Source organism: Lampetra fluviatilis, chromosome 2 (assembly GCF_964198595.1).
Source record: "Lampetra fluviatilis chromosome 2, kcLamFluv1.1, whole genome shotgun sequence".
Classification (NCBI taxonomy): Eukaryota; Metazoa; Chordata; class Hyperoartia; order Petromyzontiformes; family Petromyzontidae; genus Lampetra; species Lampetra fluviatilis.
Genome location: NC_136276.1, coordinates 21145981 through 21159969, shown reverse-complemented (window position 1 = coordinate 21159969; position 13989 = coordinate 21145981). Strand labels below are relative to the sequence as shown.

General features: G+C 48.3%; 4 protein-coding genes across 4 annotated transcripts; 1 reads left to right on the top strand and 3 right to left on the bottom strand.

The window, feature by feature from the left end:
* Positions 1–430: 430 nt before the first annotated feature.
* Positions 431–1509, bottom strand: LOC144938126 (heat shock protein beta-11-like). The gene has a single exon (XM_078865839.1). The coding sequence runs from the start codon at positions 1495–1497 to the stop codon at positions 865–867; it is 633 nt and encodes a 210-aa protein (XP_078721965.1). The 5' UTR covers positions 1498–1509; the 3' UTR covers positions 431–864.
* A 1393-nt stretch (positions 1510–2902) lies between these two features.
* On the top strand, positions 2903–4200 carry LOC144938119 (heat shock protein beta-11-like). The gene has a single exon (XM_078865827.1). It carries the CDS (start codon positions 2963–2965, stop codon positions 3581–3583), a length of 621 nt encoding a protein of 206 aa, XP_078721953.1. The 5' UTR covers positions 2903–2962; the 3' UTR covers positions 3584–4200.
* A 1614-nt stretch (positions 4201–5814) lies between these two features.
* Positions 5815–10307, bottom strand: BCDIN3D (BCDIN3 domain containing RNA methyltransferase). Its single transcript, XM_078872070.1, is given in 4 exon segments — positions 5815–8903; positions 9965–10213; positions 10216–10265; positions 10268–10307. Coding segments are annotated over 4 exon segments (972 nt in total). The 3' UTR covers positions 5815–8270.
* Positions 10308–12277: 1970 nt separating this feature from the next.
* On the bottom strand, positions 12278–13063 carry LOC144938112 (heat shock protein beta-11-like). Its single transcript, XM_078865813.1, has one exon. The coding sequence runs from the start codon at positions 13000–13002 to the stop codon at positions 12388–12390; it is 615 nt and encodes a 204-aa protein (XP_078721939.1). The 5' UTR covers positions 13003–13063; the 3' UTR covers positions 12278–12387.
* Positions 13064–13989: the final 926 nt, after the last annotated feature.

Sequence of the window (13989 nt, the reverse complement as noted above, 5' to 3'; positions counted from 1 at the left end):
AACGTCTGACTCCAAACGTCATTTATTGAATTTAACGAGGTAAAACTGGTAAGAAAACAGCACAGATGCAGCATCTGTTAATACCCGGAAACACCAACACAATGAATGAACACCACAGCATCATAACATTGTCTTAGATAACATGTTTCTCAACAATAAATCCTGGATGGACCAGGCACCTACATTACCACTGAATAGCTATGCAAGAGCATAAGATATTGTGTTACATAAAGGCACACCGTGTTATCATCACACTGCACCCCAGATGTACAGTACTACACAAAACACTGCACTATGAATGAGACATTTCGTCATCCTTGCTCTCCAGATCGCAATAAAGTTACTTGGGTACAAGTTTGACTCGACTTATTAAATTACAAGTAACATTCACAATAAGGAAAGTTACAGGCTTCGTTGTTAACTAGGCCTCGTATTTATCATAACAATTTAACAGCATTATAAAGGCATTTACATCATTATAACGGTCATTCTAACATTATAACATCATTGCCAATATTATAAGAACATAAACGAACTTACAGACAATGCTTCTTAAAGTCCCACAATGGACAATTGCAGCTGGCTTCACTGGATCGCGATGTGTGCCGCCATCTTGAATTATGTGTGTAATGGCCGACGCCCGCGTGGTTGAGCGGGAATCTTAAATCGCAACTTCCTGGTCACGTGACCAAACTTAGCATCAAAAACAGGAAATTCCTGTGTACATATGCCCCACATCTGCCGTGAGGCAAGACACCTGCTGTGAGGCATAACAACTTCATTGCAAAAATTAAAGAAACATTCCCAAACATTGAACATAGCAATACAAAAAGTCATATTGAAACAGATTCTCAAAGTCACTTTCTATGCAAGGGTGGCAGCGTAGATAGGAAGGTGGGCGACTGGGGATGAGGCCGTGCCAGGAGTCAATGTCGCTGGCTGCTCAATGGCCACCACCCTCTCGGCCGCTGCAGGGAGGGCGCGGCGCTGAGCCTTGACCTTCAGCTTCCCGTCTTGGGTCAAGCAGCAGCTCACGCTCTGCGGGTCCACGTCCCTGGGCAGCTGCATTTCCCTGTGGAACTCCTGGCAGCTGTGGCTGTAGCTGCCGCTGCTGACTTCTCCGCTCTTCACCTCGCGCCGTCCAGCCATCACCAGCTTGTCTCCAGACACCTTCACGGCCAGGTCCTTCGTGGAGAAGTCCTGCACGTCCAGGGACGCGACAAACCCGTCTCCCTGCTCCTGTGGATCTTCAATCTGGAACCCACTGCTCACGGCCGGCTGCTGCAGCAGTGCGTCTCCATGGCTGCCCGGAGCCCACGTGTGGCTGCTGAGCTGATCGACTCCACGGAATATTCTCTCCATCCTCTCGATCTCGCTCCTCATGTCTCGCTGCAGCTGCTGGAAGAGACTTTCACCGCGGGGCTTCCAGACCGGCCAGCCTGGCCAGACGCTCCTCTCCATCACGTGCATCACAGGGAAGGAAACGCTCAGGGCCATGCTTGCTTGTTGATGTGCTTCACAGTGAGTCTTGCTTGAGCTGTGAGCGTTGGTCTTTCGTCTGGCGATGTTCTGCCATTGCAGCTACAGGAGCTGCTTTTATAGCCCTGGCAGTGCTGACGAGCAGATGCCAGGGGGAGACAGAAGCGTCCAGAATGACACAGCTGCTCCCAGGGGCTTCCCTCACCCACAGAAAATAGCAGTGACTCAAGCCTGGGGCTCTGCTTTGTGACGTCTTCTCTAAAATAAGAATGCTATTTCCATTCTAAACGAGCAGGCAAGATACAACTTTCATACACTCTAGTATTTAAAATATGAGTATTGCTAAAACATTGATGTTATACTATAAAGCTGCATGTCCCTTGACTTGACGAAGCATCAGGGTGTTAAAATCTACTTACGGTAATGATTGTTATTTTCACCTCAATATTACATAAAAAAGTGTATTTTCAGTGCCCAGATGGGAACATTGCTGGGTTTTTCTCTCAACATTTTTAAACGTAGTTCTAGACATGGACTTGACTATATTTGTGCCAAATGGCCACCAATGTAATGAACTGGAATCATTCCACTCCTGATATCATTTTGAATGAAAACATCTAAAGAAGGTATTCAACAAAGCTACACAAAAAAATGGTAAATTTTTCAGTGGCACAATTTTGGCATGTGCACAGATGTGCATGGTTGTAATATGTTGGCTCCTGTATTCTCTTCATGTGCTGTATTCAGTAGAGAAATCGTAATCTTTATTTCGATATAGAAGGACCACTGTCTGAATTTATTTTGTTTACAGCTGGTAGGATGGATGGATGTTAATTAAGAGCTATATTATCTTTAAATATGGAGGGAGAGCATTTTCATAACGCTAATTAAGGTAGATATACATGGATTGCTTGTAATTGGCCCGAAAACAAAGGACTATATTACAATGCCCAAGTATGTTTGCCACTTGTCCGGGTGTGACCCAATCAGGAACATATTCGAGTGGCAAACATTTACCGAGATCTCGTGGTATTGTGTTGAACATTATCACTGCAAACTGCTGCGTGGATAGATCTTGGCTGAATGAGAAATGTCTATGTTTAACGTGTGGAAAAGATGTCAACCCTATTGTAAAGACCATCTTTCTGTAATCCACATACGGTGTAGCCATTTAAGGTAATAAACTCTAACTCTAATTGGTAACTTCATCTATTTTGGCCCCACTTGCCACTACTACTGATGGAACGCACGGCATATACATGACACAAGCTCAGGCATGAGTCACTGCTATTTCTGGGGGGTGAGTAAAGTCCCTGTGAGAAGCTAAATCTGGACGCTTCTGGCTCCCCCTGGCATCTGCTCGTCAGCACTGCCAGGGCTTTAAAAGCAGCTCCCGTAGCTGCACTGGCAAAACATCGGCAGACGAGAGAACAGCGCTCACAGCTCAAGCAAGCCTCACTGTGAAGCACATCAACAAGCAAGCATGGCCCTGAGTGTTTACTTCCCTCCGATGCACGTGATGGAGAGGAGCGTCTGGCCAGGCTGGCCGGTCTGGAACACTCGCGGTGAAAGCCTCTTCGAGCAGATGGAGCAAGACATGAGGATTGAGATCGAGAGGATGGAGAGAATCTTCCGTGGATTCGATCAGCTCAGCAGCCACATGTGGGCTCCGGGAAACCTTCGAGTCACCCTGCAGCAGCCGGACGTGAGCAGTGGGTTCCACATTGAAGCTGCACGGCAGCAGGGAGACGGGTTCGTCGCGTCCCTGGACGTGCAGGACTTCTCCCCACAGGACCTGGCCGTGAAGGTGTCTGGAGACAAGCTGGTGGTGGCCGGACGGCGCGAGGTGAAGAGCGGAGAAGGCAGCAGCTACAGCCACAGCTGCCAGGAGTTCCACAGGGAGACGCAGCTGCCCAGGGACGTGGACCCGCAGAGCGTGAGCTGCTGCTTGACCGAAGACGGGAAGCTGAAGGTCAAGGCTCAGCGCCGCGCCCTCCCTGCAGCGACCGAGAGGGTGGTGGCCATTGAACTGCCAGCGACATCGACTCCTGGCACGGCCACTCCAGCCATCCACGCACCCACCTTCGCAAGCACCCGTACATAGAATTTGGCGTTGGGCCAACCAAGATTGTTACTTTAACCGTACAATTTAGTTGTGTGTAGTAGCGTATATTGAAATGTTCTTCTTGAAATTGTACCGCTTCAATTAATTGTAATACTTTGAATACAAAACATGAATGGGTTTGGAAATAACTTAGTTTTTTTTGTTTAAAAAGCTATAAAATGTTGTACTGTGTCAATAATATGAAAGTGTACAGCTTAAACGTAGACAGTGGTTTGCCTGGACAAATATTTCAAAGTCGTATTTTGCACTGTAATACAAAGATATTTGTTTTGGGACACAAAATACCTTTTTCCGTTCTTCAGTTTTCATTCTAAAACATTAAATGCATCTAATATTCAGTATATATAAAGAACGTATTTATTTGCAATTTTAGATTCATGAATACGTCAGAAATGGTTAATTATGTGGAGATTGGAGATAACTCTCCGCTCTGTATGTGGAGAAACAGCAGTGTCAGAAACTGTACATTACCCAACATTTAAAATCGTTTTAATTGTATTATGCGCGATGCAACTGAAAGAAAACAAATGTTAAACACGAAGCTCTCGTATGTGCTCTGAAGGTTGAATGTTTGACTTTTACAACTAAAATAAACAGAAAAAAGCATCTTCTTTTCACTGTGTTTTTTGCCCAGTACCTATCTGCAAACATTGGAATTAAACTTTTTGCAATCAACCATAATTAACCATAACCGTTTAACCAGAAGGTGGCGGCTACCCACGTGACCTGTAATCCGGCAATGTGTAGGCAGCAGCGAGGGTTGGTGGAACACCACACAGATGTTGTGAAACTCCCTTCCTGGCTCGTAGGAAGTGTGGACACTCCATTTGTTCCATCTGTACAGGGTAGTATTGCCCCCTTTGCACACGTAGGTTTTCTCCGGGCACACCAGTTTCCTCACACACGTAAACACTCAGTAACTGACCGATAACACCTTCATATATAGAGGACCGCAGAGCTTGTGGGGTTTGAATTAGGCACTGGCTCACTGCCTGTGGTTCCTCCTTGCGCCTCAGTCATCCTCTTCTCTCCTGGTGAGGGAGTGATTCCTGTGCGGCGGCTATGGCGGGCGCGTTACAAGTTGACGTGAATATACAGGGTGTTTAAAAAAGATGGACCCAATTTCAAAGCAGTATATTTCACGATGGCAACATGTTACAATTACACAAAAAGTTACAAACGGTTTAATGAGTCATCAAGTTTTACTAACCTTTTATAAATGCTCTATGTGCCCTCCACCTGCTGTACGGACAACATCGAGACGATAGTTGAATTGGTCCCAAACGCCTCTCAAAGTGTCTTCTTCCACTGAAGTCACCGCTGCCGTGATTCTGTTTTTGAGGTCATCCAGATTAGTCGCTAATGATGGCACAAAAACACGGTCTTTGACGTATCCCCACAAGAAAAAGTCGCAGGGTGTGATGTCTGGGGATCTTGGGGGCCAAGAGTGTAGCGCCAAGTCTTGGGGTCCCGTGCAACCTATTCAACGTTGAGGCAGTGCGTCATTTAGAAAACGTCGAACCTGCAGGTGCCAATGTGGCGGTGCTCCATCTTGCTGAAAAATAAAGTCATCGGAAGTTCAAATGGTAAGAGTTTCATTCATGGGCGGTTCGTGGTTGCAGAGATATAGCGATTTCAAATCGGGTCGATCTGTTTGAAACACCCTGTACATTGGTTCGGCAGGGTAATGCGATGTTAATCCGATTTAAAGAGCCCCCGTCACTCAAGACATTTGACATAACTTACAAAACGGTGACAGAATGGTATGATGTAGTTGGCAGGGGCATGCTACAAGCATTGAGGTAATGAGGTACTTAGGGATCACAAAGGGACTGGGAGGGAAAGGAAGGAGTGCTGGGGAGAAGGGAAGGGAGAGGCAGGCAACGGGCAATAGGGAAGAAGTGAGCTTTAAGAGAGGAAGAAGGGTCCTGGGTTCGATTCCCGACTCGGGCACCCCTTCTGTGTGGAGCGTATGTATGTTCTCCCCCAGTTTTGCAATTGAAAGACTTTACAGTTTTTTTTTATTAATATTTTCATAGAGAATCACAGCAAAGTAATATTGCACGAGCCTCGAAGGGCTGCGGGGCCTCCTGCAGCTCCTCGCCATCCTGCCCTCCCCCCTTATCGCCCCATGCATAACCAGCCCCATGCTTAACCAGCTCCATACATAACCAGCTGCTTTCTGACATATGTACGCAAAAAAACTAACTCACTAACTTGTAAGATTCTTTCATGATTGAAATTATAATTTTGGATGCTCGGTGATATTGGATGCTTGTGCGAGGCAGGACACTTAGTGCATGGCTATGAATAACAGACGTGTCACAACATTACGCCAACGCAAAGATTGTTCCATTGCTGCAGTTACAGCAAATGATCAGATTCCACTTCAAGAAATCTAATCAGGCGCCAATGTTGCTGCGTACCCTGTTTTCAGTAGGTACAACGGAGAAGTGTCATCTCCATGGGTCTCATCATACTGGTTTGGTCTCAAACATTTACCATTTAAAGATATTGATCCAAGATTATCAGTAACATTGGGAAGCATTATTTTTGTCCGTAGATATTTTTTCTAGATTTTACTTTGAGTTCCATAGCGGATTAAAGAAAAACGGGAAGGAGCCTATCGGCATCAACACCAGCGACGGCACAACACCCCATTAAGTCCCATTCAGCAGACGAGCAACTCTTGCCGACATTGCGACCGATGCTTCCGCTCAAGGGCTGGGCTCTTCCCACCAGCGTGCAGGAAAATGCTACTACTAGCTGTTCTCGGCAGTCATCATCGTTCACGATTGCCAGCCGAATTTTTTTTTTCAGCAATCAAATCTCGCTTGTCTAACTTATCACCCTTAACTGCTGAAACATATCTTTCAAACTGAGCATTGCCCACCAGTTGCCACTCGGTCGTGGTGATATCGCAACAGCACCTATGTCAGTCTGAGTGCACTCTGCAAACCGTGCATATAGAAAACACAACAAAGATATCTATGGAGCGGAGGGAGCTCACAGAACATGGGATGAATTGCCTCCAAACCAGATGTTGTGGTTAATGGTGGGATGAATGGCAATTATGACTTCACACAATTACTATGCACCCATCAACTATTTACAATGTTCAGATTTTATTTCACTATAAATATAACAGGACCCTGCGGGGTGGGCTGGTAGGAATAATACTTAGTACCGGTACAGGGATACCGACCGGGTATAGAGGAGTTAAAGAAAAAATTATCGTGCACAAATAAGGCGATTAAATGTATCTCGTCTCTGTGTTAATAAGCCTCCCGCACTAGGCCTCGCGAAGCCTGCCGCACTAGGCCTCGCGAAGCCTACTGCACTAGGCCTCGCGAAGCCTTCTCTGCAGTAGACTTAGCGAAGCCTTCTGCACTAGGCCTCGCGAAGCCTCTGCAGTAGGCCTCGCGAAGCCGCGCTTTTCGTGCACAAATAAGGCGATTAAATGTATCTCGTCTCTGTGTTAATAAGCCTCCCGCACTAGGCCTCACGAAGCCTGCCGCACTAGGCCTCGCGAAGCCTACTGCACTAGGCCTCGCAAAGCCTTCTCTGCAGTAGACTTAGCGAAGCCTTCTGCACTAGGCCTCGCGAAGCCTCTGCACTAGGCCTCGCGAAGCCGCGCTTTTCGTGCACAAATAAGGTGATTAAATGTATCTCTTCTCTGTGTTAATAAGCCTGCCGCACTAGGCCTCGCGAAGCCTGCCGCACTAGGCCTCGCGCCGTGCTTTTCGTGCACAAATAAGGCGATTAAATGTATCTCGTCTCTGTGTTAATAAATGTTTCTTGTCTCTGTGTTAAAAAAAACGTGCTGCGTTTCAGTAAAGTATTTTTTTAAAATAAACGTGCTGCGTTTTAGTAAAGTAATTTTGAAGCGAAGTTTAAAGTTTTGCTGTGATGCGCCGGAAGCGACGGCCATCTTGTTTAATTCATAGATCGCAGGGGGAGCGGGCGGCCATCTTGTCGGACAGGGTCATGCCAAGTGTTTGCAGTAGGGGGCGATGTTGATACACGGACGGACGGACACATTCATCTATTGGTGGTCTGGTCCACTTCGTTCCTACCAGTAAAAGTAGCATATCCAAAACATTCACATGTGCATTTCAATAATATTTCGGATGCACGTGGAAAATCCAAAGGTAACAGGGACATAGTTCAACTTTACAAAGCAGCCGACATTTACATCATGAGCTGCCTTAAATTATTTGAAGAAAATTGCATGTGAAGAGGAAATATATCTATGCCTTCCATGGGCTGGGTTTTATATAGTTTTCAAAATACCTCCTCCAAACAATGCTTTGAAGTTAGTGATATTTATTTTCCATTATAAGAGATGCTGTTGTCCCATTAATAAATAAAATAAATCCCGCATTCCCTTTATCATAGGTGATTCTGGTTGGGTTCTTCAAAACTGACAACTCATTTTGTATACAATTTTCTTTTCAGAGGTACAAAAAAGATATGTTTTGCATTTTTGTAATTTTATATCTAATATTCTGATCAATGATAACACGTTTTCAACAACATGCTGCATTTACACGCACAATGAGAAAACAATGTACCACCAACAAATAAAAGGTGTTAAAAACTGAAAAATATAGAACATTTCCAACAACGAATTCAGATCCTCGAAGGCCACAGCAGCAACGGAGTTTCAATCGGTAGTTTTGTCAATGCATCCTAAGGCCACTTCCGTCCGTCCAAACAGCAGCAGGGACCGCCCCCACTCGGTGCTGCCCAGGCTGGACAGCAAGCGCATGTCTCCCTCCTCTCTCAGCAAGGCGACCAGCTCCTCGGCCTCCGTGCGGCCGCCACCGCCGCCAGCCCCACGCAGGAGCCGCAGATCCGGCAGGAGGGGGAACTCGGGCAGCCCCAGACGGCGCAGGCGGCGCGCGGCCGCTCGGTAGCACTTCCACGGCTGCGGTTCGACCAACAGGAAGGTGGCGGCGCGCGCGGCGGCCGCGAGGAAACGTCGCAGGCCGGCGTCTCCGTGGTGCAGGTGAATCCACATCGTCACCGACATGCAGAGGCACAGGTCAAAGCGCGTCCGGCCGTGGCGTCGCAGGAAGGCGTCCAGCGCGGCGTCTCGGGCTGCGGTGTCCATGAAGTCAAACGTCTCGTAGGCGATGTCCTCCGGGTGAGGGTTGTGGCCCCGCGCACGCTCCACCAGATCGGCGTCCAAGTCGCAGGCCAGCACAGACAGCGGCACGCGGGCAAGCTGCCCAGAGCGTCCACCCTCGGGCTGGTCCAGCCCCGTCAGGTGGCGATACATAGCCACCGTTAGCTCCTGTGAGAAACCACGAGGCCACCGGTGGCGGGCAAGCAGATGTTGATTTGCTGGAGAATGTCATAAAAAAACAACATGATGCGAGGATGGAGAACTTCATTATTGTTAATTATTATTGAGGAGGTTCCAATGGTGAACTTCATTATTCATAATGAAAAATAAGTTAATACCTCAGTGGGCTTTGCCTGGCAGGATGGGGATGGTTTAGTTGTATTTTTATGTGTTTGGGTGATTTGTTTACCTTTCTTGTACTTGGCACTATCGTGTTTTGTATTTTGTTGTTGTGACGTTCTTACCCTCCCCTACTGGACATCTGCGAAAAAGAGCTTTATCGCTCATCGGATTCCTCCAGTATGAATATTCTGATTCTGGCCACAGTATTAGCTGCAACTTTATTCAATACAAATCGATGACGCAGTGATTCTAGGTCAAAAAAGCCAACGAGACTAAGTTCGATGTTCAGTTACTTGCATAAATGCAACTTTAAATATCTAATAAACGCGTTCAAACCAGTGATATGTCCGAACCAGTCCTTGACACGCACCTTCAGCAACCTTCATTGCCAAAACCACCCGTGACCAAAAGTTAATTGACAAAAGGTCTGGAGCTAACGATGAATTTCCATGACTCACGTGTTTGTCACTCACATAATGATGAACAACGTCCATATGGGGCAGTGTATTCCATGTCCTACATAGCCACCCACACTACCCCACTGCGATTAGTACAGCCCCACACCACACAGTGATTAGTGCAGCCCCCCACTACCACGTGGCATGCCCCCCCCCCCCCACTTGGGGCCCCCTTTCTCGCCACGCTCGCCGCGTCTTCTGAACGCGGACCGATGACTTTAAAGTATTTTAATGACGCTTCAAACCGCACTCGTGGACATTCTTAAGGGGGTTGTTGTTTGTTTGTTGATGTTTAGCTTCAACGCGCAAGAATTCGCAACGTTTCTCTCACGGCCACGTGAACGTCCCCAGAGTTTCAGAACCTTCACCCCCCTCGGTCCACGCGGACGTCCTCGGCCCCGTCCACTGGGAACGTCGAGTTGCGCTCACCCCGCTGTTGCAGCCCACGTCCAGGGCGAGGACCGGCGGCGCCGACTCCGCCAGGAGCCGCCTCAGAAGCTCGCGGGGCAGCAGCGCGACGCGCCGGGCCGGGGGGTTGAAGGCCGCGTAGTTGATGAAGTTCCCGTGGGGAGCCGCGCCGGGCTCCCCCTTCCTCGGGGCCCCGGGCGCTGCCATGTCCTTCTCCTCCTTCTTCATCTCCTCCTCCTCCTGTTGTTTCCCCGCCTCCATCGGGGTTCCGCTGTGGCCGTCAGCGAGGAGGCTGTCAGGGGGGATCGGCACGAGCAAAAGGGGGGAGCGGGACGCGCGAGTGTGTGGAGGCAGAGTCAGCCATGTTACGTGGGGAAGTGAGCTCCGTGGAAGCAGAGTCAGCCATGTTACGTAGGGAAGTGAACGTCAAGGCAGAGTCAGCCATGTTACGTGGGGAAGTGAACGTAAAGGCAGAGTCAGCCATGTTACGTGGGGAAGTGAACGTCAAGGCAGAGTCAGCCATGTTACGTGGGGAAGTGAAGGTCGTGGAGACTCAGCCATGTCACGTGGGGAAGTGTGAACGCCGTGGAGGAGTGAATGCAGTGAATAAATCAATAATATATGAATTAGATCATTTATTTACTTTGATAACTTTACAATCAATCGTACATTTTTATTGTACTAGTTTAATGTCTGAAGGTTACGTTTTATATTCTCGAGGCTGAAACAAGTTATTGTTCAAAAAGAATGACATTAATAGGCGCATGCATTGAAAGTGCAATTTTAAATAAACCGTGTCAGTCTTCAAATACTGTTTGGTTATTCGACCTTTTTGGTATCCCTATTGTCTCCTGAACCCACAAACAACAGAGTTATTGTTGGGGTGGAGAGAAGCACAGCCAGCAGCCAGCCAGGAAACTCGAGACATAGAATATTTTAACACATTCCTGTGGAGGGAGCTGGTAGGAACGTTGGGTTGCTCGGTCAATGGCCAGGGTCACCGGCGGCGTGGTGTATTCCGCAAATATGCCCGACTGTGAGGGCGGGCACAAGCCGGCGTGAGTAGGTCAAACGTTGATAAGGGCACCACGGGGTGACCAGCCCCTCCCCTCCCCACCCAGCCCCACCCCTCTCACCCCCACCCTCCCCACCCAGCCCCTCCCCACCCTCCCCACCCAGCCCCTCCCCATCCTCTCCACCCAGCCCCTCCCCACCCCACCCAGCCCCTCCCCACCCTCTCCACCCAGCCCCTCCCTGCACGACGGACACAATAATCCCCTGTGGGCTGGTGTAACCAGGAGGTTCCTACCAGTAATAGCAGCGTGACTTGCAGTGCTAAAGCAGCGATGTTGTCATGTAACTATTTACATTCTCTGCGTCGCAACATTTAATGGCAACTGATTTTTTCTGTGGCACACTTGTCCCCACGATTAGAGGACCAATTCCTTAGCGAAGTATTTACTACTAATTGAAGGGTGATAAATGTGAAATGTGAAGTGGTAAGATTGATCTTTGATCATTGCAAGCCAATCCCAAATTCTGAGTGCCGAGTGACCCGGCAGGACTACCACACAGGCAGGACCCGACAGCGTGAGCCTGGCGCCTTGGGAGTTGTCATGGACAGGGAGCAATGAGGCGGCGCTACCGGTTGTCTTAGTTTTGGGGAATTCTGTCTCAAGAACTCTGATCCACAGCAACGATGAAACAAACACAATGCAGAAAAAAAGAACAGTACAACTGTTTCATGAAATTAAAAGGCATTTTATTATGTTAAAAAAATATTCGTCATTTACCATTGCCAAAAAAGAGTATAGTTTTGTCAATAAATATTTAGATTCAGTTAAAAATGGGCACTACGTGAAAAATAGCAATGTATAACGATGAAAAATACTTGAAGATAACATTTAGCATTATCTTATTGTAATATATGATCGTGTAATTGCAAATTAACACGATGCAATACAATTTGACAATCATGCACAGCGATACACTTACTCCAATGGAGTTGAATGTGAACGCTGAAAACTTAAATATTAGTTAACATAGCGTGAATAGAAACTGCTTTAACTAAACACATTCCTGTGGAGGTGGTAGGAACGTTGGGTTGCTCGGTCAATGGCCAGGGTCAACGGCGGCGTGGTGCATTCTGCAAATATTCCCGACTGTGAGGGCGGGCACAAGCCGGCGTGAGTAGGTTAAACGTTGAGTTTTATAAGGGCACCACGGGGTGACCAGCCCCTCCCCTCCCCCCCCAGCCCCACCCCTCCCACCCCCCACCCAGCCCCACTCACCCCACCCAGCCCCTCCCCACCCAGCCCCTCCCTGCACGACGGACACAATAATCCCCTGTGGGCTGGTGTAACCAGGAGGTTCCTACCAGTAATATCCGTACAATAAAAACATCAATTAAGCAGGTTGCTGTAATGGATGCTCCAGGCGCCACTCTACGCGTGAGTGGAGCCAGTGGACTGAGAGGCCGTGCCAGGAGTCGATGTCGCTGGCTGCTCAATGGCCACCACCCTCTCGGCCGCTGCAAGGAGGGCGCGGCGCTGAGCCTTGACCTTCAGCTTCCCGTCTTGGGTCAAGCAGCAGCTCACGCTCTGCGGGTCCACGTCCCTGGGCAGCTGCGTCTCCCTGTGGAACTCCTGGCAGCTGTGGCTGTAGCTGCCGCTGCTGACTTCTCCGCTCTTCACCTCGCGCCGTCCAGCCACCACCAGCTTGTCTCCAGACACCTTCACGGCCAGGTCCTGTGGGGAGAAGTCCTGCACGTCCAGGGACGCGACGAACCCGTCTCCTTGCTCCTGTGGATCTTCAATCTGGAACCCACTGCTCACGGCCGGCTGCTGCAGCAGTGCGTCTCCGAGGCTGCCCGGAGCCCACGTGTGGCTGCTGAGCTGATCGACTTCACGGAAGATTCTCTCCATCCTCTCGATCTCGCTCCTCGTGTCTCGCTGCAGCTGCTGGAAGAGACTTTCACCGCGGGGCTTCCAGACTGGCCAGCCTGGCCAGACGCTCATCTCCATCACGTGCATCGCAGGGAAGTAAACACTCAGGGCCATGCTTGCTTGTTGATGTGCTTCACAGTGAGGCTCGCTTTAGCTGTGAGCGCTGCTCCCTCCTCCGCCGATGTTCTGCCAGTGCAGCTAAAGGAGCTGCTTTTATAGCCCGGGCAGTGCTGACGAGCAGATGCCAGGGGGAGCCAGAAGCGTCCAGAATGACGCAGCTGCTTCCAGGGGCTTCCCTCATCCGCAGAAAATATCAGTGACTCATGTCTCAGGCTGCATTCTGCGACAAGTTCACTACAATAGCATCCAGTTCACGCTGCCAACTTTAGCATTGCGTAAATTTTAAAAATAACATTGTACAAAATTCATAGTTTGCATTAATAAAGTTTAAAGTAAGACACATTCGTTGGCTATGCTCATCTCACTGTGTGCCTCAGTCTTTCCTGATAAGGCTGATGATGTCATTGTGCTGTGTAAGCGAGAATGTAAGGGTCGGTTTGTATCACCCTTCAAAGTGTTGTAATTTCAATTCAATATAGAATAGCACATCACTCTATTTCACATTTATTATATCACTGTGTGACGAAATTCATTTTTTGCTCCTGGGTAGTAAGTGTTACTTCCTAATTGTATATGCCTCAAAAGTATAGAAAATGGCTATTGTTCCCCACAAACTTTGCTTTTTTGACCAGGACATTGATATTTAGAAATTATCCTATTTTCAATGAGAAAACGTGTGCATTTGAGTTATTCCGTAAAGTCCTGGTCACAAAAGGAAAGTTTGTGGTGAATAATAGCCATTTTCTATACTTTTGAGGCATAAGCAATTAGAAAATAACACTTATTACCCAGGAACAAATATCGTGTTCCATAGTGAATTATCAGTGCAGAGTGAATTATCAGTGCAGAGTGAATTATCAGTGCAGAGTGAATTCCATGGCAGTAAACTGCTCACAGACTGCAGTCCGAGACACGAGTCACGCTCTTGATTCTGTGCCGATGAGGGAAGCCCCTGGGAGCAGCTGCGTCATTCTGGACGCT